Consider the following 27,720-nt stretch of genomic DNA (forward strand, 5'->3'; position numbering starts at 1 on the left):
ACTTAATGATTCTGTCATTCTGTGAATCCGGAGTCGATCCAAGGGTCATACTTTTCAATAGTAACACAGTAGAGGTAGCATATGCACATGCAGAGTATGTTAGTTTGACTTCAAACTTCATTACTTATTAAAACATCCTCAAGTTACTTGGTTTTTGATGAATGAAGTACAGAATTAAATGAAGTACACCATTCCATGCTCTCTAGAATAGGGTTGTTTTCTGATAAACGGTTGAAGGTCATGGCACATGAAGTCACTTCCATGCAGTAAGCCAGGTTTTGAATTTGCAGCACAGAAATTCCCCAGGTGTAACTTTTTGTTTCTAGCACATGATAAAGGTGAGGTAACTCAAAGATTCCAACAGAATATAGTGTCACATGAAACTGATCATAATTTATTTACATGCTTTATCCTCACACTAAAATACTCACTGAGCACGTTTTATGGTGCTCACTCACAGTCACAGTAAAATTAGCTCTGCATGGACACTTATGCCCTGCTTCATTGTGTGGCTGCTTTCACGTCAAGCCAAATTCTCAGTCATTTGGGCTCCACCTCTCCTCCAACCAAACCACATTAAAATGTCTAAAGGATTTTTCACAACAGCAGCAGTGAGTTCCTCCACCATACCCTATTCCCGTCTTTCTAGGAACTGTCAGAATCTCTTCAAACATAGTTAAGGAAAAGAAAAATGGGGGGGGGGGGGGGGGAGGTGCAAAAATTATCACATTTTATTGGATGTTACTCATGATGGAAAGCAGCATCTTCAAATAGAGCTTTAATTTCCAATAAAGCCATTTTCAAACTTAACTAACTGCTGTCTTGTGGATGAAAGAGGGGTGTCTGTGACAGTTGTTGTATTACAACCTGCACCTAGCTCTAAAGTGTAGCTCTGTGCTGAGTGCATAGATGGTTTGTGGTGGTTGGACCCCTCTGCTCCAAGGGCCTGCAGAGTTACTGTACTTGCCGAATTCCACCTTAAAAGCAATTGGATGTGTCTGTAACTCAGGGAAGTTTTGCTAAGCAATGACACATTGCATTTGGATCTGGAAGCATAACATCTGGAAGCCAAATGTTAGAAACGATATAAAAGGGCCAGCCCAACAAGCCAGTGGGGCATTTCTAAGCCAGAAAAATCCTCAGGATGGACCTTGTCCTTCTCTGGGTATTCCTGCCTCTGGTGTCAGTGGCATGGGGCCAGTATGGTGACTATTACTACGGCCCCTATAACTATGGAGATAACGATGAATGGGTCAACGTATACCGGCAGGGTTTCAACTTCCAGTGCCCACATGGGCAGGTGATTGTGGCCATCAGGAGTGTCTTCAGCAAGAAGGAAGGCTCCGACAGACTGTGGAACTATGCCTGCATGCCGGCAGCCCAGAGCCTCGGTGAGCCGACAGAGTGCTGGTGGGAAGAGATCAACAGGGCGGGAACCGAATGGTAGGACACTCTGACCCACCACCCTGGGAGGGCACAGCTCTGATACCCCATACAGAATGTGGGTGCTCATACAATGCAATGCCAGTTCATAGCAATGTGATCTTAGCCAGAGGCTTCGCTGCCTGAACACATTCCTCATGATGCATGTGTGAGGGGTGAGCAGCATCTCCTCTGCCTTCTCTGTAGCACTTTCCTGCTGGAGGGTCTTTGTGCTTTACAAGTGCTGAGCTGGTAGGTCACCCACAACCTCAGCTGCCTGTTGGCTTGGTCTTATGGCTGTCATTTCAGAGCTGAGGAAACCTTCAGGGAGTACAGGACAAAGTCACTCTCAAAAGGCCACACAATGAATCAGTGACTAAGCTGGGGAACAAACTGTCTAGCTCCTGACTCTGACCTCCTTATCACTAAACAAAGAATTCTCTTTATCGCGCTGGCTTTTCTCTTTGTGTTTTTGTTGCTAAGCTTTTTGGCTTAAACCCAGTGAAAGGCAGTTTTCTAGTCATGCTGGTACTACAGGAGCCAAAAACCCATGTTAATGAGTGGCAATGGTGGTGTTTATATACATGATAATGGTCACAGAAGACGGCATTAACTCCTCGGTGCAGTCAGCTTTGGTGCACTAGATGTTACATTTCCTATTCAGCTTTGAGACAAAAGTAATCACATTTTGTGGCCACAGTAATCTATAGAAAAATGTATGGCATTTCATGTTTAGGTACTATATACCCTATATCTGATTTTCTTCTGAATTTTTTTCTTTTTTGGTAAAATGTGAAATACACTTTTAGAACATTCCAAATATGAAACATTCTTTGAACAAAATGAAATGAATGCAAGGACATTTTCAAATATTTTAAATGGTTTTTCTCCAGAAATTGCAGTATAATTTTTTCTAGATTTCACATCATATGGGAACAGGTTAACAATAAATGCTAAGCTTCTGCTTTTCAAATGAGTCAAAATTTTGTCCTGAATTATTCATGGTATTTCATTCACCACGTGATGCATTCCTATGGCTGATGCAACTGCTGAGGAAAGATTGACCCCATACTTCACTATGGAATAAGAAAATAAAGGGCGAGGGCTGCAAAACAGGCAGAAAGAAGACCTAGTGATAATACTGGGTGACTTCTTCGTCGTTCTTACATTGATGCAATTTCTACTTATTACACAATAAATTTGCTTTAGACCTTTCTGTTGTTCAAAATAAAATTGTTTTCTTTCCAAAAATCCCTGGCAGCAATTGCTTGAGTTTGCTTCTTACAAACAGGACACTATGTAAGTCTATATAGAACATTTTCTTCTGCTGTCTGGAGCCACATTCGTCATCATGCTCCGTATGCTTAGTGCACCTAAATCTAACAGCAAATTATTTAAATCATATTTCTTCTACATCTTAATAATCTTTTCACTTTGTCCTTACATTTTTTCCTCTTGCCTTTCACCCAATCCTTTTTTCCTTCCAGTAGGGAGTCCTGTCCAACCCCTCTTTAATGTTTTTAACTCTGTTTAACTCTCTCCTAGCTTTTGGAACTTCATAGGCACTTCTTCCCTAGCTGGCCTTTCCAGTCAGTCATCCTTACATCTACTTTTCTGCTCCACAAAGATCTCCTTCTTCTACCTATTTAGGAGGTGGAGTGGGTCGAGTGTCAAATGCACCAAAGTGATTTGGGAACACACACCTCTTTGCAAAGGCGAACCTGTGATCTTAATTATTTTGGCTATTTCTGTTCATCTTAGCTAGATGTGTCTAGTTGTACTCCACAGTTTTCTGTACTACAGGGCTGAGGTGGTTGCATATTCAGCACTTTAAGAATGGGATTTGCTGCACGCAAGTGCATCCCCTGCTGTGCCCAGGCACTGCTGCCCAAGAATCCAGTAGGCTTATCCTGGAAGGGGGTCACAGCTGGGCCAGCATAGAGCCAGCCTGGAGCGTCCAAGGGTAAACTTTAAACTTCAAATTAATGTGACAATGTGGATATATCTTGCAGAGCCTTTGATAATTCTACACCTACTCTCTTGGTAGTCTTTACATTATTTCTCATAATAGCCTTTTTTTTTTTTTTTTTTTTTCTTCTCTCTTCCACACTCATCTCAGTGTCCTTTGGAGCTGCTTCAAGCTCTAAAAAGATTTACTCAGTAATCAATAGGGACTACGAATATGAATCATAATCTCTATCAGTTCCTGTTTGGCCACCTCTGCTTCTGTGTTGATCTTCTGATTAACCAATGTGTTGGTGGGCCATACATCATCCTCATGTCAGCTGAGGCAGCATTCTGATGAACTAGCTCATCCATTCCAATCCTGGGAGCAAGGACCGTAATATTTCTTCTTCGGCTCTGGTCACAGGGTAGTTTGTCTCACTTTGCACATCACAGCCAGGGATATTCAATGCTTTCTTTCACCAATAACTGCAAAGCTTTTCCGAAAGTTTTTAAGCTACATTTTCTCTGCTGTGATTATTTTTTGTTTGTTTTCCTTGCTCTGCCTTCATGCAGAAACACACACACAAAAAAACCCTGACCTGTGATAAATTAAGTCTGTGACATGTCACAGATCAGCATTTCTGACTACTATGCTATGCACAATAAGGACAAACCCAAGAGATGTTTCTTTAGAAAAGCCAACAAACCAAGGAAAGCTTTAGAGAGAAAACAGAGTGGGAATACAAAGCAGAAAGAGGAAAATAATCTCCAACACTCTGTTTTCTTTGGACATCAGTGTTATGGGGAAAAATGGCAGAAAGGATGTGGAGGGTATTGGACTGGGAGAGCTGGGGGTAAGGGAGGGCAGGAAAGGATGACTGGCAGAGATGGCTTAGGTAAGTTTGCTTCCTATACTAGCATTACATATTACATGAACTTCAAGAATTAAATCCATACAGTTTTTCATCCTACAGATATGAAAAAAGTCTTCAACAAAGAGAGGGTAATTGTACGGATCCATATTAGGCATCAATCCCATCATCTATGGGTACTTGCACTTCTGAAGAGAGCATGTTCTTTCTTATTTTGCTGAACAGACACAAGAAACCTGAGAATGTCTTATAAGACTCTCAGGAATATTTGGGGAAGAGATTGGATTAGATAGCTGATTTCTTCTCAGCCTTCTCAGCTCCATAAGTGTGTGAATGTGTTCTACTTCAAAGTTCAGTATGTGTACAGAGGCTTTGCTGAATCTGTCCCAACAACTTAGCACTGGCTGTACTGCCTCTACAGGCTATCTATCTGCTAACCAAGACGCTATTCAACTGGAAGCAAACCTGTTCCTGAATAATTTGAAAATAATCATGTTGTGAGTACTCAAAAGTTCTCACGATACCCTCTGATTCTACATAGTCCTAGTTATTTATTTGCTGTGACTTCACAAGGAACTGTGCCTCTTCAAGCCAAATAAAGTGGAGGATTACATTTCAATTTGTACTGGAGGAGATTTGACCTCAGGTAAATATTTCACCTAGTAAGAAAATGTAAGGTCTGAAGTCTAAGCTAGAAAGACTGCTTCCCTGGATACTACAGAGTTGTCTCAACAGACCAGACTTCAAATGAAGTATTTAAGAAAAATGTTTTTTCTTGACTAAAAGTGATTGTATAAAAGGACAAGGTTGACAGAAACAAATAAACTAAAGCAGAGATGGAACAGTGCTATACCCCAGTGTACACCCAGTTATCCATATAGTACAAAGTGTAAAAGTTTCCATGAAAGTGCTACTTAATGTATGTTTATTGCCCTTTTTCCCCCTTGTTTAGACTTACAAGAAAGTGTTTGGAAGGGACTCAAAAAAAAACAGATCTCTAGATTGTCCCACCCCATTCCCATTCTTGCTTTTCTTTGCAATTTCATTCCATGCTCAAACACACAAAGGCATACAACCCAACCCAACAACATACCCTTCAAGCAGGCATGCAACCCAACTTCCTATAAATCAAGTACAAAATAGACTCATGAGCAAAGGAAGGAAATGTCTATAGGAGCCTTCTGTTCAGACATTGGCAGCTCACACCAGTACATCTACAGGGAACTGTCTTTGTTCTCCATTTTTGACCATCAAGCTGCTTTTTAAAATATTCCCATTTGCGCTATATATGCAAACAATTTTTTCTACAATTTATGTCAAAGGGACAACACTACAAGCTTCTCACACATCTGCAGTGGACTGAGTCCAGTGGAGTGCTTCAAAGAAGAGAGGTCTTTAGGTGGGTAGGGAGGTCTCACCAATGGCTGTGAGAAAGAGATCAAGAGGGGAATTAGGAACTTGCCTTCCCTCTGTGCAGTGAGGAGAAAGGAAAGTCAGCACCTATCCCTGACTGATTATCTGTCTCTTATGACGTAAATAAAAACATAGCAGAAGTTCAGAATGAGGTTTCTTTTGGTATATGGAAGCAAGCGACAGCATGTCTGCCCACCCCACAACAGACAGTAAAAACTACTTTGTACAAGTGTCCACTCCCCACTCATCTGTAATAGAAGGATCATTAAATTAGCTTTCATCATGCAACTAACCAAATTATACAGGGGAAGGAAAGTCCACAAAAACAACTCAGGACAGCAGGACAGGGCCTCCCCCCCAAAACTGTACCAGAAATTTTGGAAACTGAAAGTAACAAGTTTTGGTGAAACACCAGAGGAAAACAGCATACCATGTAACTTGTGAAAAAATGCCTCGCACACTCTATTCTCAGTCTTAGGAGCTGAATGAGGTTAGGACATCCCTCTCCATATGCACTCCAGGCAGGACTGCAGAAGCAAGCACGTATTTTCAGTGCCATTGCATCAGTATGTCATATCTGACATCTTTCCATAAGATACAGATCCATTCCTCTCTGATAGGCTCCAGAGAAAGAAATTAATGATAAATATTTTACGGAAGCCACCTGCTCTACAACAAAAGTAAACAGGTAAATAGATAAATGATTTTTGGAAGTATGTAGAATGACATTCTCAGGTTACTCTGCTATAAGGAACAAACCGCCCTTTATGCAACATGACCAGGTGCCTACTGCGCTGTGTGTCAGACTACGTTTCTCCAGAGATGGGCTCAACATGGGCTCTAAAAGTATATATTGCTGCAGCTTGACAGATTTGCTCCTCTACGTGTCATCATCCTCAGGGACAGTACATTACTTGGGCTAATTTCTAATGTATCTGAGGGACAGAGGGTCTCAGGCAAAGGTTTACAGCACAGCACTAGATGAGGTATAACACAGTGGGACACAGTCTAGCAAAGAACAAAAATAGGATGTAGACATAATCAGGAAGTGTCACCACAATTGGTACTTTAGTTCAAAACAATAGTGCTGTAAGCAAAATTTGTCTTCAGGATATTGAGTTGAGTCAAAGATCCATACACTGGCTACCAACACATGCAAATTCTGTGGGATGGTTTAAGCAGATCTGTAGGGTGAAACAGTTTGTGCACAGGACCCAAAATCCATACATGCATTTTGAGTAGGTTTACTTCAGATCAGATCTAGTCTGGCCCCATGATTAAATATACATAGGCAACCATGAAAGCTTTTAAATAAGCCTTCTGGTTAAATTTCATCTGCAGCAAATTCAATTTAAATGCTACAAGATTATTATAGAGCAACCAAACAGTAGTAAGCAGGGATCACTGGGAGACTTACTTTGGAAGTGCAGTCCTGATGTGAACTAAAGTGCCAACATAGACACATTCTTTGGTTTCTTGCCATGACAAAACTGTACAACACTAATTACTGGCCACTTCAGAAGAAGATGTGGGGAGTGAGAGGCTTTTCACAGCAGTTGCAGCAGGCAGTGAGTGGGAAGTCTCAGCTACCATATCCACACCTGCTACTACACAGAATGCCCTCTGAAAATAAGGCTCTGTAGTTTACTTACTCTTCACAGAAAACCCTGCAGCCATTTCCAGTGAATGGAGGAAGGGAAGGGCAACATCCCATTCAACAGCATCTGACCCCTCCCCCCCAATCTTCCCACTCTTCCATCTACCAGTCAGCTCACCTCCTCTTCCACCACTACCAGATCCAAAAGGCAACTCTTCATGCAATCCAATTTGAGCCAACTAGAAAAATAAAACAGTCCATCCATTGCCAAGTTTCATCCCACACAGTTCCAGTTGGTTTCTCATGCTTTTCTGCATTCACTTTCCAAAAGGTATCTTCCTCTCTTCTTAGCAGTGTCAGGACTTTGAGAATATGGAGAACCCAGCAACATTTCCAAATTATCCTCTATAACAAGAAGTGCTAAGGAGTGGGTCTGGTGAAAAAGGCCATTTTTTGACTTGGCCGTATATCAAATGATCTGACTCACTGTTTTTGATTCACCATAGGAGTCTGAGGATTAGCTGTGACACGAGTACTGAGGCTGATACAGAAAGAAACGGTCACAAATTAAGACTTGTTTTCAGATTACTATGTAGAATATCTGACTAACAAGGTATGTGAGGAGAAGGCTGATTGATTGTTTCACTTGAAGAATTGCTTTTAGATTATAGGAAAAAGGCCAAATAGGGAAAGGAAGGAGAAGAGGAGATTTTACACAAACTCACAGATAAGCATTCCATTTTCTGAGAGCATTTCTTAATTTTTGGATTATTTTGACTTGAAAAATAGAAAGATGAGAAGAAAAATTATCTTGGGTTGTCTCAAAGCTAAATAAAAGTACTTCAATTTCACCATTATCTTTATCTCTCTGAACCTAATATAGAAAAGTTTGCAAGATTTTATGTATATGTGACAGAAGCAGAGAGGGAGAAATGAACTTGAGCTTAAAAGGTCACTTCAAATGTTCCTTTGAATGTTTCTAAAGTACAACAGCAATGTAATTATATGGAATGGTTTATTTCCAAATACACTCTTCATCAAAGAAACTAATTTTTAAGGAGACTACAAATGTAGGTATATATATCTTTAACAAGAGTCTGTTCTTTAGAAGATGGATTCATGATCAAAAACAACCCAACCTTCCTGATGTTGGGTGTCCAAATGTGTATGTATGTAAGTAAGTCAGGGAGTGTTATATTAGCTAGATTTTTTAAAATCTATAGGAAGAAGAGTTTATCTGTGACATCTTTCTGAAAAAAACAATATTTCTGTAAAAGTTGGAGTATATTAGTAGAGGTGTCAAGAAAGAAAACAAATAAAGCAGCTGTAGGAATAGACCAAGACAGAGAACAGGACTTTCCAGATTGAATGCAAGCAGGTAGGGAGATACAAAAGGAGAAAGAAGAATCTCCTACAAAGACAAGCCTGAGCAACAACAGATTTTGATCACTAAAAATGGAAAAGTGCAGATCAATGCCAAGCCTCTGAGAAAAAAAAAGGAAAATAAATGGGGAAAAAAATTCTCCCACTATTGTGTCTATGAACAAGAGCTGGTAAATCTCCCAGGCGCACAAGGAATTGAGCAGGGGAAATGCCTGAAAATGGGAAGGAGAGAGCAGAAGAAAACGAATAGATGTAAGTTTTGGTTGTACTTCACAGATTAATGCAGAAAACTGCTCATTTTGCAACAGGTACAACCATTCCATATATTTCTGTGCATCAACTTTTCTTCTATCAGGATAACACCAATTATCTGAAACTATCCAATATGTTTACATGGAGCCTTAGCCATATGTTCCCATGGCCTATGTGCCAAAAAAGCAGAACAACTTCCTACCAAAGTCCTGATGAAATCCTCTGAGAGTGAGTCAAACCACTTTACTTGGTGTGATACCATAGCAACTCTGAGTCCCCATCACTACTTCACTGCTAAGGTCTTCAGAAGAGCTTCACAAAGCACAGCACATGTATGTGGCCCCAGCAATTTGTGAGATGCGGGGAAACAAACATATGTAAATAATATTGCCTGACCAGTGCAACAGCATGGAAAGGACATACTGAAGAGACATGTGGTTCAAAGGTGGCAGCTGAAAAAGGAATTGGACTGGATGGTCTTAGAGGTCCTATCCAACCTTGGGGATTCTGTGATTGTACAAAATCATCTATGTGCTTGTCAAAGCTTATCTGTTTTTCAGCTTTTGCATTCAAGACCTTGAGCCTCATCTTTTGCAAACATAACCAATGGAAGAAACTGAATTCAAATAATTTTCTCCAACAGGGAAACAATGAAGATAAGAGGGTCCTTGAGAAAATGAATGCTCAACATCCGAGTTAATAAGCTGTCTGTTTCCACGCTCCCCTTGTCTTAAAAAAACCCAACAAAAAAAACAACAACAAAATAAAATAAGAAGTGAGCTATTCAAACTATGATTATCACTTCAACTACTCTGGGTATCAGTGTCCATGTACTTGCAGGTTTAGCAGAAAGAGAGGTGTGTTCTTGAAGATGATGCATATTCTCCTTGAAGACACTGATTTACTTATACGACAGATTTCCTGAGTACACAGAAAACATGAAGAAATCCCATTACAAAATTTTTTAGTCTTATAATTTCATAAGATGTGGCTTTCAATTTTCCTTTTGTGATTATTATTAATTCATCATTTCATCTCAAGCCTATAATGTTTTGCAGTTATTGCCTTCTCCTTGAAAAAAATTATTGCAAAAAGAAAGTGCTGATCTTCTCACATAAAAGATCTTCCAAGGATTCTTTCTGTAAAGAAGCAGTTGAGAAAATGACCCCAGTGAACTCCAAACGCTCAAATACCAACAGTTAATAGGCTACTTTAAAGCAAATCTCATGATTTGTAAATGATTGAAAAGGACAACAGCAGAACAATTTCTTGCCTCATTTACATATTGGAATGATGAAATACATAAATACATGCAAACTGTTTTAAGTGCAATGTAATTGCTAAGATATTATTTGTTGACCATTGCTGCTTTATTATACAGTGGCAACTAAATATATAGCAAAGCCCTCATCTCTCAACCTGAACCAAGAAAGCTGTTTTCAGAAGTGCTTAAAACCATCCGGGAAGGTGAGACAATGTTTCCTTACCTGTTCCCTTCTTGCTCCTCTTTCTTAGGTACCAGACCTGCTCAAACAATGGGTTGGTGGCTGGTTTCCAGAGCCAGTATTTTCCTTCTGTGCTTGACCGTGAATGGCAATTCTACTGCTGCCGCTACAGCCGGAGATGCCCATATTCATGCTGGTAAGTACAAATAGAAACTGAACCTATTAACCCTCTTCCTCAGCAGTTCCTGGAAGTGTCATTGGCCACTAATCCCATCTACATCCTTCCTCAAGAAAAACTTAACTGCATTTTACAGAGCTAAGCAATCCATTTCCAGTCTGACCACAGACTTCTTGATGATACATGACTAAGGGAAATGAATGAGAGTACTGTACAATAGAATGCAGTAGTTAGCCTTAAATGAACAGGTCTGAGTATCAGCAGCAGCCTAGCTATGCTGGAAAATATAACAGGAATCTCTAAAGTGAAACTGCATTTCAAAAACCATATAGCTCCTGCTTCCTGATCCAGTACATTCACAGGAGCAGGAGCATTTCTATGCTACGCTATTCTGCTATAATGACTAACGATAGTGAACTTCTTTCCAGCTACCTCAGAAACAAACATCCTCTGGCAGACTGCTTTGGATTCTTTAATTTTTATAGCATACAAATTGCTTCCTGTGTCAAGGCTGTTGGGAGCCCAAAGTCAAAACTGATCGTGATCATAGTCAAAATCTAATGAAAAGGTGGCCTCACCTCAACATGGAATCACAGCTGGTGCAGATAACCTCACAGGGACTATGGAAAAAGAAGCTTTTTAACTAGAGCTTCCCTGTGGCCCCAAGTGTGGTTCCTCTAACAGAGCAGACTGTATAGAGAAATCTCAAGTTGCTCCTGTCCATTCAATGTAAAGGAACTCCTCATTTTTGGTTCTGGGGTTATTAATCCAGCTACTCTCACCGATACAAATAACAAACCCACTGAATTAAAAAAAAATAAATTAAAATTAAAAAAAAAAAAGAAAAGAAAAAAGAAAAAAAAGAATAACTAATAGTCAAAAGAAGGGGAAAAAATCCATGCTTGAATCTTTGCTTTTAGAACTCAGCTTTGAAGTATATTTCCTATTGAGATGTGCACAAACTGTTTACATGCCTGCTGGTCTTTCTTTGTCTGGATGGCTACTGGCCAAAACCAACAGCAGTGCTTTGCTTTGCAGACTTCATTCTTGCAGAGGAGGAAAATAGAAGTTAATTATTTATTTATTATTTTTAAGGATTTAAAACGACAGCAATTCTATAAAAGTCTTTGAACTTTCTTCTGCCTGCTCTCCAGTTAACCCTGCCTACGGATGTTCTCCACCTCTGGGTTTATTTACACAACTGCCCACACTCTTCCCTCCAAGGAAAACTAACCCCTAAGCAATTCTTCCAAACTCTCTTACTCCTCTAATACTGCCTGTGTTTTCAGTGAAACAACAGAAATCCTCTCTGACTTCTTTAATTGTTGTCAACAGTTCTGTAGAGGTTGTCTTGACAACTTGGAACAGCTTTGTCTTGCAAATTGCCATCCAGTGTAGTGCAAGCCCAAATACAAATGTTTGGGGTTATTGATGTCTGGCATTCCCATCCCAGCTGCACACAGACTCCTACTCTGACCAGTGACAGCACTTCATTTCTTGCACTTGGAAAAGAGTGCCTCACACAATTTAGCAGCTACAGTCTTTCCATGCAAAGGCAGCATTTCAAAGGCAGGTGAAGTGTTTCTGCCCCTAAGCAGGATAGAAGTCCCATATGCTCACATTTGTCAGGATGGAGAGCTGAACATCACAGTTTAAAACCTCTGAGAAGGTTTCCATAAATCTTCACCTGATCTGTGAAAAGCTTTTGGCATGCACTGTGTTATAATGCGTTAGTTATAGAATTATTTGGCACCAGATATTGCCAGCCTTGGACAATTCTGTGTGGGCCCAGGCTGTTCTGCTCAAGCCACTGGTCTGTCTTGCAACTTTCATATTCCCTCTCACTCTGAACAGTCTGCTGCACAGTGTCTTCTACTTGAGTCGCATTTGAAGTTACTCTTTTGAAGTTTGCATATGGCACCAAGTTGGAGAGAAAAGTTGATGCATTAGAGGGTGAGCATTTAGAGGGACCTGGGCAAGCTGAAGGAAAGGGCTGACAGCAGCCTTATGAAATTCAACAAGTCTTGCTTACGGGAAAGAAAAGCCCCTAGTAACAATACAGACTAGGGACTGACAATTTTGAAGCTTTCTTGTTTTGGAGGACAGCAAGCTGCACAGCAGCCAGCAATGGGCCCTGGCAGCTGGGAAGATCAGCAGCACAGCCAGCAGTTCAAGGGAAGTGACTGTCCCACTCCGGTCAGCGCTCATTAGACCATATCTAGATACTGCATTCAGTTGTGGACTTCCTGTTGCAAGAAGAATGTCAATCAGCTAGAAAAAGTCCTGAAAGGGGCAACAGAACAGCCAAAAGCTAGGCTATTAGGCCTCTATGGGGAGACTGAGCATGAAGTACAACCTCCAGTATGTACACACTGCTTGTTAAGATGATGGAGATGGACCCTTCTCAGAAAGAGAAGGTTTCTTCAGTTGTTCTCTTGTGTTGTCCTCAGCAAGAGGACAAGACATAACTTGAAACAAGGGAGATACAGACTGGATATTAGGATATATATTTTATATATATTTTATGTTATATATTATAGTATCAACTCTGTGAGGACAGTGAGGCAGAGAAGTGGGTTGTTTGATGAGGTTGTGCAAGCTCCATCCTTACAAGTTTTCAAGATCAGTTTGGAGCAGCCTGGTCTGACCTCAGGGCTAACCCATCTTTGGGCGGATGCTGTACCAGAGACCTCCTGAGGTCTCTCTCTGCCAGAGTTATTCTGTAATCCCAAACAGGAGGAGGAGTTCACTGGTGGACTCGCATCATGCAGCAAAACTACCCCTCCTCTTCAAAAGCGGTCTCCTGCTCATTGTATGCTTGGAACAATACCTTTCCTGTTTTATTCCCTTTACTCTGCCCCACCAGTATATGGGGAGCGACAGCTGTTATGCTAGAATATAAGCAACATGAACAGCAACGTGGTAGCATGAAACCCCATGCCCTGGAACCACCTCTGCTACAGATGTGACTTGTCTGAACTGCTAAACTTCAGTGTACAGCAACCAAACATCCCATTTGCTAAGCCCAGGGGCTCTCACTCAAAAATCCACTTCCAATGGCATTTCCAAGTTATCGTTAAAAACCCTTGCTTACACATCACACTTCTGGTCTGTATCTTGCACTCTGTTTAAGAAACATTTGCCACAGAAACTATGTTTCCCAAACAATCCACAAAGCAGCTCTAGCCTACCACAGATAGTGCCTCAAAACATATACACATATAAAACACAATAAAAATGTGCATGTGCATAGTGCATTATATGTAACAGTTTCTACCCAAGCCTATAGTTATATTTATTCTTTTCCAGAAACTAGCCATCCAAAAAAAAAAAACAACCCAAAGAAACAAAAAAGCAGCTGTGGAGAAATGGCTAATCGTGTCTTGCTGACTCCTATTTTCTTGGTTGAAGCAGATTAATTACAAACAAAGCATCTATCAGTACAGGACTACATGGAAAATAATACCAGGAAAGTATGTAGTGACTCTGGTACCTCATGAATCATATGTGACATATAGGAAAATCCATATTAAATGAAATAAATAAATCAACACAACCCACACCACATAATTTCTGAAGAGCCCTGAATTTTAACTTGCAATGAATTCCCTCACTGTGAAACCAGCTATAGGCAGAAAGGCATACCTTAGGAAAACTGAAATACTGAGATAGAACAAAACTCCTTGCTTTTAATTAGTTCTCACCTTGGTATTCAATCTTTTCTTCTTCCAGCTGTCTCCTTACATGTCTCTCTGGCAAATATATAAGCAGTAGTACAGCTGATCCTCATATATGGTTTCTCTTGGCACTTCTTCAGGACTATTTGTCCTTAAATGTGCTGTTCTCTCTAATGAAAAAGACAGTGTTGAATATGAGCCATACAAATGGTCTGTTAGAATTTGATCCACTTTTTACAGCTGGGATCTTCTTTGTGCCCTGAGTCCCACTGACATTTATTGAAATCCTACTTTATAATTCCATCATGCAGACTGAAATGCACTTTATCAGTTTCCTTAGTTTACTTGGTACCATCCATACCTTTACATTTAATAGCCCAGCTATTAAAGAAGTTTCACAGTTCATCTTCTCACCATTAATTTTGAGCTTACCTGCACACTAAGGACATACTGCAAATAAATATACTAGTTTCACAGTTTTGCACTTGCTATTTTATTTTATTCTATTTGTTCCTACATCTACTTTCTTTCCTTTCTCACTGTGCTGAGCCTTGCAATGGATTCTGCACATTTTTACCATACTGAAAATAATCAACATTCCCCACAGGAGGCAGAAAAGATCCAATTATTTTACCTGGCTGGGGAATTTTACCACAGTAAAATCAATTGTATGCTTATTCAGACCACAAAGGAAGCAAATCCACTGCAGATACAGAGACAGTGTTATTAAATGGTCCCACTGGACCTCAGATTTTTTTCTTTGCCAGGAAATTGAAAGCTTGACTCCATACTCTCAAAAGAAAACACATGTCACAGAGCAGCCCCAAGTCTGCACAGATTGTTTATGACTGTTTTCCCTCTCCAAACAACCAGCAGCGCATGTGCCAGAAGGTCTGTCTGGAGCTGCGGCTGCTCTCTGTCACAGTGACGTTGTCCAGGCAAACAATTACATTTTCCAAGAGCTATGAGGATTAAAGAACTTATTTGTTTTCTTGACTCAACCAGCTCCCAAAGCCATTTTTAAACTGATAAGATCCTAAGCAGGCTTACCGACAGCAGAGATATAAAACTAGGAGGTGAAGTCAGAATACACATGGCAGAAAAAATATGCCTCTGGACAACCTAATTCCCCTTGACTCCTTTTTACTGACTTTATTGTCACCCAAGAAAATACAACTTTCCAGTTCAACCTCCAGCAACACTTTTCATAGGTATCACAGAAGAAGCTGGCTAATGCTGTTTTGGACACATTTTCCTTGAGAAATGGGCAGAAGGTGCCCTGAGCACTAGTTTCCGTGGGCCTCCAAGAACTTTGGTACCGCTGTGCTGGCCTCAAGGTTCCTCACTCTTCTGAGAACATGTGGTTTTCACCACAACAGAGTGAAACAAAAAAGAAGTATCATGCCTAGGTAAAGCAACAATTTCAGATCATGTCCTGAGAAGCACTGGAGTCTGAAATGAATCCAGAAACGAGCATGAGATGGCTGTGAGAAAACTGCTCATCTCTAGAGCAACTCCAGGACATCTCTACTTCCCTTGCAGCCCAACAATCTGGGCTTTATACAGGACACATCAGCAGGGATTTCTGTAAACAGTTTCTCAAGACTTTCTCTGACTTTTCAGTGCAGTGTGCTTTATAAAAGGGGATGCCCACTGTCTTCCAGCTGGAGTTAAAAATTGCGATTGACTGAAGAGGTACATAATTCCTGAGCCACTGAATATGGAATGCTGGCTCATGCTCCTTGAAACACAATCCTTCTTGAGGAAAACCATTTTCCTGAACCACATCTAAGTAACATCTGAAAAGGTATGGCTATTCATGGGACATTCCTTGTCCTCAAAGGTCAGAAAGTTAATGTTAAAGCTTGTGCTACCCTATTGAAATGAAAGAGTTCCTTCTTTTGGCTGTAGCTTTGTTGGAAGAGTTCAGCAACAAAGAGAAAAAAAGAGGATTAAAGAGCAGCCCTTCATCTTGTTAGTGTTGTAGTTGCACAAGAAGAGAAAAGGACAATGCACTCCCTAACAATGTACTTACTAGCAGGGAATAACTATGTTCAACAGCTGGAGCAGGAAACCATGAGCTCTACCACTGACTGCCTTTGATATTTTGAAAGACTCATTTCTTTTTTCCATATCTGAAGGCAAAGCATGTCCACGGTTCCCATTTACTTCTGTAAGGGAAGGCATATATAACAGTACAGAGGCCTCAGTGCAACTACATCTTCTTATCAGCGAAAAACAGATTCATGATAACTATCTCTGAAGTCAATCGTTAAAAGAGTGCTAGGGATCACTTTAGCTTAGTCAAAACATTCTTCTCAGTGCTAAATGAATAACCCTGTTTTCTATTAATCCCTAACACAGTAATTCTGTACCATGGAAAATAAACAGCATTACTACTTCGAGACTGAAATAGTAACAACAGTAATCCTGTAACAGATTCTGTCTTTATTTTTTTATTTTCTTTTCCCTGCTTTAAGCAAAATTTACAGGATTATAGTAAAGTATATCAGAAAAACTTGGGTATGGGTGTGGGGTGTGCAAACCAGTCTAAAGAGATACCATCGTATACCAACACTTTCCTGACAGGTTTTCTTGCCTTCCCCTGTACATACATTGAATCACTTATGTCCCTTCACAGAAGCTTTCATTGCCCAGCATTTAATGTAGAACTTATGTTTTCTGCTCTCAACAGTGCCTTAACTGCTGCAAGTGTCTTGCATTCAAACATCTCACAATTAATGCTATTGAGGTGGATTTGCAAAGCAGAATCATAGAATGGTTTGAGTTGGAAGAGACCTTTAAGATTGCCTAGTTCTAGCCCACTACTATAGGCAGGGACACTTCCCTCTAGACCATGTTGCTCAAAGCCCCATCCAGCCTGGCCCTGAATGCTTCCACAGAGGGGGCATTCACAGCCTCTCTGGGCAACCCATTCCACTGTCTCACCACCCTCACAGTAAAGAATTCCTTCCTACCATCTAAGCTAAATCTGCCCTTTTCCAGTTTGAAGCCATTGGCCCTCATCCTGTTGCTAGATGCCCTAACACTCCTTGCCTGTCAGACACTGACTGAGCCATAGTCATGGAAAAGCAAAATTCCCCTTATTTTCTGTATTAATTCTTGCAAATGGATGATATAGGCAGCAAATAAACTACTTCAAATTGCAAGCTTCTGCACTGATCCTCATGTTCTGCAGGATTTGCTTGGTACCAAACTAACACAACACAGGTCTTCTCACAGCTGCTTTGCAAGTCTCTGTTATAGCCTCCCAAAGGGCAAAAAGGTACCTCTTCCTTGTTTCTTGAATCCTCTCAGGTATAAACCATGAATTCCCATGTGTGGCTCACAAATGCTTCTGTATTTGTGAACTAATTCTCCCTTTCAAGACAAGAAAACTAAGTACAAAATATACCTACGTATTAAACATTAGAGTACAATTTCTCAGGGGAGATAAATTTTGGGAGATTCCAAAAAGAGACACAGATCTGTTGGAGCACACACAGAGGAGGGCCACAAAAATGATCCAAGGGATGGAACACTCCTCCTACAAAGAGGCTGAGAGAGCTGGGGCTGCTCAGCCTGGAGAAGGCTCCAGTGTGACCTGATAGTGGCCTTTCAGTAAAAGGGGAGCTGCAGAAAAGGGACAGACTCTTTATCAGGGTCAGTAGTGACAGAATGAGGAGAAATGGTTTCAAGCTTAAGGAGGGTAGAGTAAGGTGGGATATAATGAAAAAGTCTAAACCAGAGAGGCTGGTGAGGCACTGGAACAGGTTGCCTAGAGATGTGCTGGATGCCCTGGAGACTTTCAAAGTGAGCCTGGATCAGTCCCTGGACAACCTGATCTTGCTGAGGATGTCCCTGTTCATTGCAAGGGAGTCAGACTAGATGACCTTTAAAGGTTCTTTCCAACTCTAAGGATTCTCTGACTCTGTGAGAAACAGAGAAAATAGAGAAGGGCTATATTACTCAGAAGAGCCCTGCTGTGTGGATAATGAATTGCATTTTTCCTCCAAAAGATACTGCACTATCCAGATGACCTTGAGATGCACTGGCTTAAGGGAATGATCTCATAAATGAGTACAGAAAACATCAAAGTCAAAAGAATTAGACAAACCACACAGACACAAGTGAACCTGAATTTTGCTTTCATAGCACTAATCTTTCCCTCCAGAATGAATGGAGTTAGTAGGCATCTGTCCATGTCACAAGAAAATCTTCAGAACAGTTCAAGTCCTGTTATTATTTTATAACTGCAAACTTGCTTTTTGAATTTATCTTAGTAGAGTTGCCATGAGTGGCTCAACAGCAGCACAGAGACATTAGCATAGAGGAAGGGGGAAACCGTAATAAGCAGAAAGAAAAGAGAGGGAAGCCTCACTACTGTACCCATTTACTTCAGAATAACACTGCTTCTGTACAAGTTTTGTAAGACACTTCACAGTAATTCACCATTTTGTCATCAGATTTACTTTTAAAATGGAAAGATCATTAAACAAGTTAAAATTACTGACTCGTGGTTATTAATCTCTGTGTCTGAGTAGAGTTGAAGCAGCTTTTTAACCTCGCGTTTTTCAGAGTCTGGTCTGCCCCGCACATACTGCTAGTCGACATTACAGAACATTTTCCTTGCTGAATGCCAAACAGATGTTATGACACATTTGGTAGAACATATATAAACACACATCTTAGTTTCTTCTCAAAATAATAGCCCACTCAAAATGATAGCCCAAACAAGCCCCAAACTCTGAAATTGGAGGAATGTGAGATGAAATCCTAGGCCATATCCGGTTCTTATGCCATATTTTAAAAATCTGCTGTGCTCCAAGAAGCTTCAAGGATGCACTCTCAGGCACTAGGCAACAAATCAGTACACTATATACGGAGGATCTCCTCTAGTACACGGAAGCAGTTATGTTACTGAGCTTTCTTAACCCTAGAGACAGTGTCCACATCAGCCTTTTAGGAATGGTATCTCAGAGGTCTAACTCCCAAACAGCATCTGCTGAGATTCTGTTGGTTGGTGCTTACTGGTTGAGATTAAGACAGTTCTACAAGAAAAAAGAAAGAAAGAAATTTTTAAAAAGCCAAACAACAACAACAACAAGAATACACAAAAAAGGGACACACAATGCACTTCTTCACCTGCTGACCAATGCCCAGCCAGTCTGAGTAGTGGCAGCCCCTCCCCATTCCTCTTCCAGGCAGCTCCCCAAGCTTTATTGTTCAGCACGATGCCACATGGCTTGCGGCATCCCTTTGGCCACTTCAGTCAGTTGTTCTGGTTCAGATCCCTCCCAGCTCCTCACTGGCAGGGCAGCATGAAAAACTCAAAGTGTGCAAGCACTGCTCTGCAACAACTAAGATGCTGGTGTGCTACCAACATTATTCTCATCCAACATTATTCTCAATTCTAAACACTGTGAGCTAATGGAAAGAAAATTAATTCAATCCCAGTCAAAAACTAGGAAACCCAGAGATTGTTCTTAGAATTTACAAGCCTAGTCAATCAAGTTACAGCGCTCAGAAACATTCCCTAATGTTGTTAAATTTACTACTATAGTCGAAGTCCCTGTTTCTTGTTTTCTAGTTATGGATCCAGAAACATGCTTGAGTTCCCAGATTTAGACTCATAGCTTCAGTCGTGCAGGTAAAGAGATACACTGAACAAAATACAGGTAGCAAAGGTCAGGCTTTGTGAACTGTATTCTCTAGCTCTTATTAGAGTTCCAGACATGGAGTGCAGAGCCCCAAAAGCAGCTGTTGGACAAATGAAGGTTTTTGGCAATAAACCAAGGGCTATACCAAGAGATCGGCTTACACTCAGGTTAAGGTTCTTTAATGGGTCCAGAATGGTGTATCAGAGATTCAAGTCACAGGCTGTCTAGGTGAAAAAAACACAACGTATTCAAATCTGTGCTGTAAACTGTCTGACCTTTACAAATACAAACATACGGGAGCATGGGAGGAAACGTCCTGAAAGCAAAAATGATTCTGTCAGCTTTCAGTCAAAACAGTGGATTAATTATGCTTGCCATGATTTGGAAACACATTAAGGTGACAATCTTTAGTCTAGGAAAAAACTACCAGTTAAGTGGTGAGAAGCCACGATAAACAGTTTTGTAATATTTTGTAATTAATCTTTGTCTGGATTTGAGTCATTTCCCCTAAAATCCGCAGTGATCTCATTTCAGACTTTCTTGGGAACTGGACTGAATACTGCAGCTCTGCTTTTCCCACCTGCAGAGCCTGCTGATGACTCTACCTATTCATCTGTCCTAAAAATTGCTGGCATACACATTTTCTTCCATTTCTCCCAGTCTGCAGTAGCTGCCTCCACGACCCGTGAAATACTGCAGCTCATTTCCTATCAACAGCACAGTGCTGTGTGGGCTCCACAAAACCCCAGCCCTTGGACACGGCTTTGACAACAAACGCCATATCCAGCCCTGATCTGCTTCCCACGCATGCTTGGCCACAGGTGTTCTTGTACCACAGCCTGTACTTTCATTGATGGCTGTCATGGCCAAAGGGCAGGAGGCACGAGAAAGAAAGATGTTCAAAGAAGTTGACTGTTGAAACTCAGGACCTTGTAAGGACGTATCAGAGTTTGATGTTATGCCCCATTTTTCATTTGGTAAAGAACAGTGAATTGTTAGGAGTGATGTTATGATTTTCCTTTCATTTTAACAAGCTGCAAATGACCCAGGATTTATTCAGTTCTACTTCAGAAAGATTTAAACAGCGTAAGAAAAGGGAAAATAAAGTGATCAAAAATACATTTAAAATATACAGACAGAGACGGCGATTTCAGAGAATTCTTTTGTTATAGCAAGCATGTATAGGAAAACACAACCTGATAGAATATCTTCCAAAGTCACTCATTTTTCAGGTAAATTTTCCATTTCTGAGAATTCCAACAGTTTGCTGTTTGGGCCCCAAATACCAGCAAAGCATCTAATTTTAAAAAATTAAAATCATTCCAATAGTTATATTCCTAGCAAGTAAACTAAGCTTGTGCTCATATTCTGCGGATATAACAGTATGAAAGAACAGATGATTGGCTGTGGTATGCCAGGTTCACCTTCAAGCTTTGTTCAAGTATAATGCTGCTGGGCTGAATGAAGTCATAAAACTGGCCTGTCAGGACTTCTGTACCTAACTCTTTCAAAGTCTCCACAGAAGTGCAGCCAGCTGTTTCAAAAGGAACAGTGTTTCCCTTACAGGACACCTGCCTCTTTCTGTGCCACTCTGGAGCAAAGCTGATCCAACACCACCAACAACTCCCACATTAAATGGCGTAATGCAGGAGAAGATTGAGCACCCGGTTTCCATTCCTGATCTCTAACATAACGTTGGTGTAAATTACTGGTCAAGGTCCCAACTCCTCCCAGCATCTGTTCATTAATGTGTAACATAACATGTCTGTAAAATCAAGTGCAGAATTATTTTCGCATTTCCCAAGGAAGCAGCAATCATAATTTGTTTAATAAGTGCATAAGCACTTTGAGCTTCTTAGAGAAAATACGTTGAGCAAATGCTGTCCACACCTTTTTTTATTTTTTTTTAACATCACAAGACAGGCAGAAAATGGAAAGAACAAAGAAGAATGGATTAATTGCTATATTCCTTTACTATAATTAAAAAATGGATAAACACTTATAGTTATTTGCCCTGGCAACATTTACAGAACATTACAGCAGCAACCCAAGCAGGCTGACAAAAGGAAAATCCCTGCAGTAAAAATCTAAGTCATAGACAAGTTTTAAATTCTTGCTAGGGGCTGCTTCTACAACTACAAAGAGATATATATATATGTATATCTATGTGTGTGTATATATATATATACATACATGTATACAATATATATATCTATATCTCTCTTTGTAGTTGTGTGTGCATATATATACATGTATGTATACAAACAATATTCCAGTTTGCACTAAACAATTCTAATCTTTCAGTACATTTGTTCAGAAAGCTACAAGAATTATGTGTGCAGAAGAGAAAAGCAGCCTTAGAGGTAAAACTGCATCTGGTAGTGCCAGAGGTAGTGAAACAAAAACATCTGAAGAAACTGGAAAATACACGATTTGAGTTGCATTCAGTCAACTGGATTTTTCTATAAGATGTTACATGCTTTTATCCTTTTTCCTTCACATAAAGGTTAACAACAGAATACCCAGGGCACTACGGAGAAGATATGGACATGATGATGTACACTTATGACTACTACATCCGTGGGGCAACAACAACTTTCTCTGCTGTGGACAGGTTTGTTTTTCATCTATTTCACTAGGGGAAAAAAAAAAAGAAGTAGAGAGAGATCTTCCTTTCTACTTCCCCTAGACAGTGCATGGCTACACATCATCTCCTATGACACTCAGCATTAGGCTGTTGCTTTTGGGTACCAGACTACAGTGCACATGGCTAACAGTCCAGGGCTGTGAATCAGGAGAAGAGGAACTTCATGCACAAGGGATCATCTGTCTTGTCCATTTGAGTAGTGAAATATATGGTAATGGCTACATCTGAGCTCTGCAAAGTGCAACACATCTTCAAAATTGTTTCTTACCTATTTTGAGCCAGTATCTATTTTAACCCAGTAAATCCTCAGAATGGAAAAGTCTGACCTTTCAGTGGATCAGGAACTCGTTTTGGCTCAACCTTCTTTGAAGAGAAGCAGAGAATCCGTTAGCATGCAAATAGAAGATCAAACTGCAGTGTCAATGCTGTAACTTGCCCTATCAACTGCAACACATTTCTAACAGATATGAGCCCACACCAGGAACTACTGTCAATGTGATGCACATGAATCACTTTCCAGAAAATGAGTTTATTAATTTTCCTTGTTCAGATCTGGTCATTACTTGACAGGTAATGTTCCTCTTGAGCAAGGCTAATGATGCTACAGTAGTGCAAATGGGGACACATTGCTCTGCTCAGTTAAAAGGATACCTCTCCCACTCTCTACTATGCACAATTACAAAGCTTTAGAATTTGGACCAAATATAAATTCAACAGTGCTGTCTGGGTTTATTGAGTGTAAGCAGTCACACAAATCTGACTGTGGAAGACGGCTCCTGATTCCTTCATCTCAAGCTGATCTTTAATTCATCAGTTCTTTGAGCTATTTCTCTGCTGATGATCATTAATCAGTCCAGTCCTCTTATTTAAGTTCAGCACATCAAAGTATTTGCTATCCTACACAATACAGACACACAAGTTGCACTGCTCTGGCCCACTGTTACCAAGCCTGGCTAAAGGAGAAGTGAGCAAGAGAGAAACAGGAATTCAAACACACCGACATTTCAGGCTGTCTCCAACAACACCCAGAGGAGCCAAGACTCTTTTGTCACTGGGATGCTTTCAGCTTGCCAGAGTTGTTCTTAGAGATCCTCTGAGCCAAAAGGTTTCCTACAATAAGAAAGCCTTTCCAGAAATAAATACAAACCATCAGACTGCTCCAGATCCGTAGCCATACTTTGCAGGCTGACATTTGCTGCCCTATTTATTAGCAAGTTGAAGCTGTGTCTGTAATCTGGTTTTACAAGTAGAAGAGTAACTTTCACAATTGACATAAAAGTATCTCTACATCCTTTCAGATAAAAGAGTTATAAGGCTGCAAGGGACACCTCTACTCTGTTGTGCTATTCTTAATCCTGGTTCCACAGTGCCCTCATAAAGAACAGGACAGATAACACTGAAAGCTGTAAAAAACACTTTTTACAAATGCAATCTAGGAAGTTTTTCAGCTAATGAGCTCTCAGAATGCCTAAAACCAACTTGTTCTGCCTAGTCCTGCTATGTCAGTTCGCAGTTTAAATTCACCTAGTAGCACTCACTGCTGATTCTCTCGAAGCTCAGCAAAGTTGGCTGTCCCATAGTTATTTGCAACTGAGTTAGGCAGAATAGGAGCAACAAAAGAAAGCTCCTCCCAGCCCTGGCCCATCAGAGAGGCACACACACGCAGCTTGTCAGTGTAAGAACGTTGTAAATTTTGAGACTGCTTTTTATCTTCAGGCACATTAAAGTTGTGCTCGTGATATTTAGCCCCTGACAGGCAATGTTCTTGAGCTAACAAGAAGCCTTTGAAGATATTTTAGTGTAGGCTTTCCTCATCACTTCCACCAGCAGGTATTTTTAGATATAAATACATAATTATTTCATTTTCTTTTATTTTTTTTAAGAAAAAAAAAAGTGACTGTACCTCTGCTTTTGAGATAAAAGGCTCTCTGACAATAGATGCTAATTTAGCAGACCATCATTATGACCCATAAAATCCAATTAATCCATGGGTCATCTTTTCTGTTTTTGTCTCTCTGGGTAACTCAGTGACCAGAAGAACTGTGTTTCTAAAGAGCACACAAATGGTCCAAATGAAGACTTCCTAAAATAAACCTCAACATTTATTTTGAATTTCATTAACCTTTGGTAACAGTCTTATGCTATTATACTGTTTAAGTGACAGTTAAAAACCTATCTAGGAAAGGCCTTCAAAGAAACAAATTAAAAAGCACCATACAAGTAAAGACTTACTGATGATTATGAGACAGTCCCAATTTCAAATGGCACTCAGCATTCATCTGTGAATCAGCATAGTAGAACTTTCAGTTAAAAAAAGCTGAGCAAGTAAAAGCTGAAATGAGAGACTTTATGCCTACAAAGAGCTGAAGAGTCAAATGAATCCTATTGCATGACGCAGTCACCCAAGCAATGGAACCACTGAGCAGCAGCTCTTATAACATCTGGCCTCATGTCTCAGCAGATCAGTGAGTAGCAATGGGTTCTTCACCAGTCTCCTCACCACTTGGAGGTGGCCACCAGAAAGCTGGGACTGTGCAGGGGTCTTGTAAAGAAAGCTCCTGCTGAACCTCTCTGGCAGCAATGCCTGTTCCACATGTCAGGTTTATGAGACCACCACTAGCAGAATCCAAACATTCAGAAACCTGGAGCAAAAGCCATTACCAGTTTAAAGAGTGCTGTTATTTTTAAGGACTGTGCTTTAGATCAGAACGCCCCTATAAGCCTGTACTAAGCAGCCTAAATTGATCATTTGCACTGTGTACGCTCCACAGCAGGTTAGTATTTGATCCTCTGAACTCATGCCTTTTTGTCAAGGGGAATATAATGAACAGTAAGGGAAGGTGGAAATTTGCTGCCTGTTATTGGGCACTAAATCACCGGCTCCCACTGTTGAATCCTGCTGTGCCTACCACACTTCTAACTATTGTTGGTAGATATTCTATCACTCCCCTGAGCAAAACCAGACATTAAATTACTCACAAAGCAGTTAAAGCTTTTTTTTTTTTTTTTTTTTACACTAGTAAAAGTTTTCTGTCTCACATGTGATTTTTGGAGACCAAGAATGAGAAGAAAGTTTAATTTCTCTTGCTGTTGACTCCTTTCTATCTTTCACATAGATCACTAGCTGGAAGACATAAGAAAGAAAGAGGGAGAGAGGGAGAGAGTGTGTTTAACTATCCTCTTAGAAATGGCTTGAAACTCACTCACATGTTTTACTTCACTCAGACTCTTGAGCAATGGATCACATGCAGCAGTACTGACAGAACCATCCTTCTCCACTTGAACACTGATTTAAAGTTAATTTAGGACTGATCATTATCAATAATCATTATTTTCTGAAGAATGTTCGGAGACCTGATTGGACTAGATAATCTCTGTGGTTTTTCAAACCTTAATGATTCTATGATTATTCAGAGAGCTGACTTTCTTGTTCTGTAGAGGAATGGGAAATATTCAACCTTCTTATACTCTATAAAAACAGGAAGCACTCAGAAGAAAGACAGCTAAAGGTAGATGAATGTTTCTTGTTAACACAGTACCTTGCATAAAGTTGTTCTTATTCATACAGTGTTATCCTCTGCAGTTGCCACTGCCATCTCACTAACATCCATCTATTGTCTCTTCTCTCATGCAGGGATCGTCAGTGGAAATTCATTGTCTGCAGGATGACAGAGTACGACTGCCCATTCCAAAACGTTTAAAAATATTGAGTATACCCACATTGGAAAGCTTGAGGATGGACAAGGTGTGATAAGAGTTAGAGATTATGGGTGAAAAGCAACTAGGCTCACAAAAAATGTAGCAAGACTCATCAACTGTCTGTTGAGTATACAATTCTTCCCTCTGGAGCTATTCACCAAATTGCCAGCCCACACGCTTGCAGCAAAAATTTTGGAGGACTCCTTTTTTGAGCTGCACTGACAGTTGTATCCCCCAGCTAATACTGCTTAGGACACACACGTGTTAATGGTACACAGATCTGTTAATTACCTTTTATATATATATCCATATGTAGCCATTCTGAACACATAAAAACTTCTTTCACATAGCAACTTTATATAAATTGCTTCCCAGCAGAGTCACTCCAAGTGGAAACATACTATATACTTTCCAGAAAGCAGTAATCTTTCCTGTCTTCCACTTCCTACTTGGAACCAACCCAGTGATCTCTACTAGCTTCTCAGTGTTTAGTAGCTAGAAGTGTGCAGAAAGCAGTACCTTGACAAAGCAGGCCCTTGACAAAATTTATTTGGGGTTACAGCCTCCAGCAGAACTTCATCACTACAAATGTCTTCCCACCATGGGGAAATTCCAGGTATTTACAATCGGAAGATGTCAGTAGCTGTTTAAAATCGGCACAGATCCATCAATAAAACTAATTTATACTGTCCTAAAATTTTTCAATCACATAACTAATTGGGAGATCTTTTCTAGGTGAACCCAGGAACAGGTCAGGCCAAGCCACACTCTCAGTAAATATGCATACTGTATTTTTCAGGAGTCTACTTTTAATGTGGACTGGGTTTCCACTGTGGACACTTGTACCACCCTTCATAATATTCTTGGCTTAGAGTAGACAAATAAAGTTAATGATCTAGATGACCTCAGTTCCTCTGACTTGCATATATCGTTTCATGCAAAGAATGAACTGACCATGTTTTCAAAGCTGCACAGCAGTTGTGCAGTGGTATTCCAACAAGAAAGACTGTTGATCTCTTCAAGGAAGAGCCAAGGTAGGATTTTTTGCTTTGCTAAACATAATTTAGGGTCCAGTTTCTTGGCTCACTGACAAACTTAGCAGTTTCAGCAGCACTGGCTCAAGAGCCATGGTGATGCCAGACATCAATTTAAGATTATAAGCTTCATAAGAAACAGCAGTATTAGACAGTCAGTTTCCATGCTCCAGGCACTTTTAATACATTTACTAGCATACTTTCAAATGTGAGCTTTAAAACTACACTTGTCCAATAAATGAATAATAGATTTGGCATTGCTATAGCCTTGTTTCTCTTTCAATTACACTTTTTCTACAACAACTTACTCATTTGCACACAAAGAAACTTCCATTCTTGGAGACCATGATGGTAACTAGGGACTTTCTATGAGAGCCAGTTGCTGAGACAAGCAAATAACTAAAAGAGAAATTAAGAGGCTGAGAGAAGCTGGAGAAGACTGTTAGTTGACACTGGTAGACAGGCAAAGGAAGTCATAAGAGCTCCAAAGAGGT

The 27,720-nt window shown here is 40.3% G+C and overlaps 1 protein-coding gene and 1 long non-coding RNA gene across 2 annotated transcripts in view; one reads left to right on the forward strand and one right to left on the reverse strand.

The window, feature by feature from the left end:
• The first annotated feature begins 1,112 nt into the window (after positions 1 to 1,112).
• DPT (dermatopontin) lies at positions 1,113 to 27,483 on the forward strand. Its single transcript, XM_015876395.3, has 4 exons — positions 1,113 to 1,443; positions 10,402 to 10,527; positions 22,353 to 22,460; positions 26,128 to 27,483. The coding sequence occupies exons 1-4, from the start codon at positions 1,145 to 1,147 to the stop codon at positions 26,192 to 26,194; spliced, it is 600 nt and encodes a 199-aa protein (XP_015731881.2). The 5' UTR covers positions 1,113 to 1,144; the 3' UTR covers positions 26,195 to 27,483.
• LOC107320504 (uncharacterized) overlaps positions 19,122 to 27,720 on the reverse strand; it is a 123,638-nt gene continuing 115,039 nt past the window's right edge. Inside the window, exon 3 of the long non-coding RNA XR_014937934.1 lies at positions 19,122 to 19,237. This is a non-coding gene — a long non-coding RNA (uncharacterized LOC107320504). The remainder of the gene's footprint in view (positions 19,238 to 27,720) is intronic.

Source organism: Coturnix japonica, chromosome 1, assembly GCF_054131305.1.
Source record: "Coturnix japonica strain WE chromosome 1, WE-NBRP24, whole genome shotgun sequence".
Taxonomy (NCBI): domain Eukaryota; kingdom Metazoa; phylum Chordata; class Aves; order Galliformes; family Phasianidae; genus Coturnix; species Coturnix japonica.

Bases quoted from the DNA above. Each gene is read 5' to 3' on its own strand.
- DPT (XM_015876395.3), top strand. From the start codon at position 1,145: ATGGACCTTGTCCTTCTCTGGGTATTCCTGCCTCTGGTGTCAGTGGCA. The intron at 1,444-10,401 runs GTAGGACACTCT...CCTCTTTCTTAG, and splicing joins AACAGGGCGGGAACCGAATG to GTACCAGACCTGCTCAAACA. The intron at 22,461-26,127 runs GTTTGTTTTTCA...TCTCTCATGCAG, and splicing joins ACTTTCTCTGCTGTGGACAG to GGATCGTCAGTGGAAATTCA.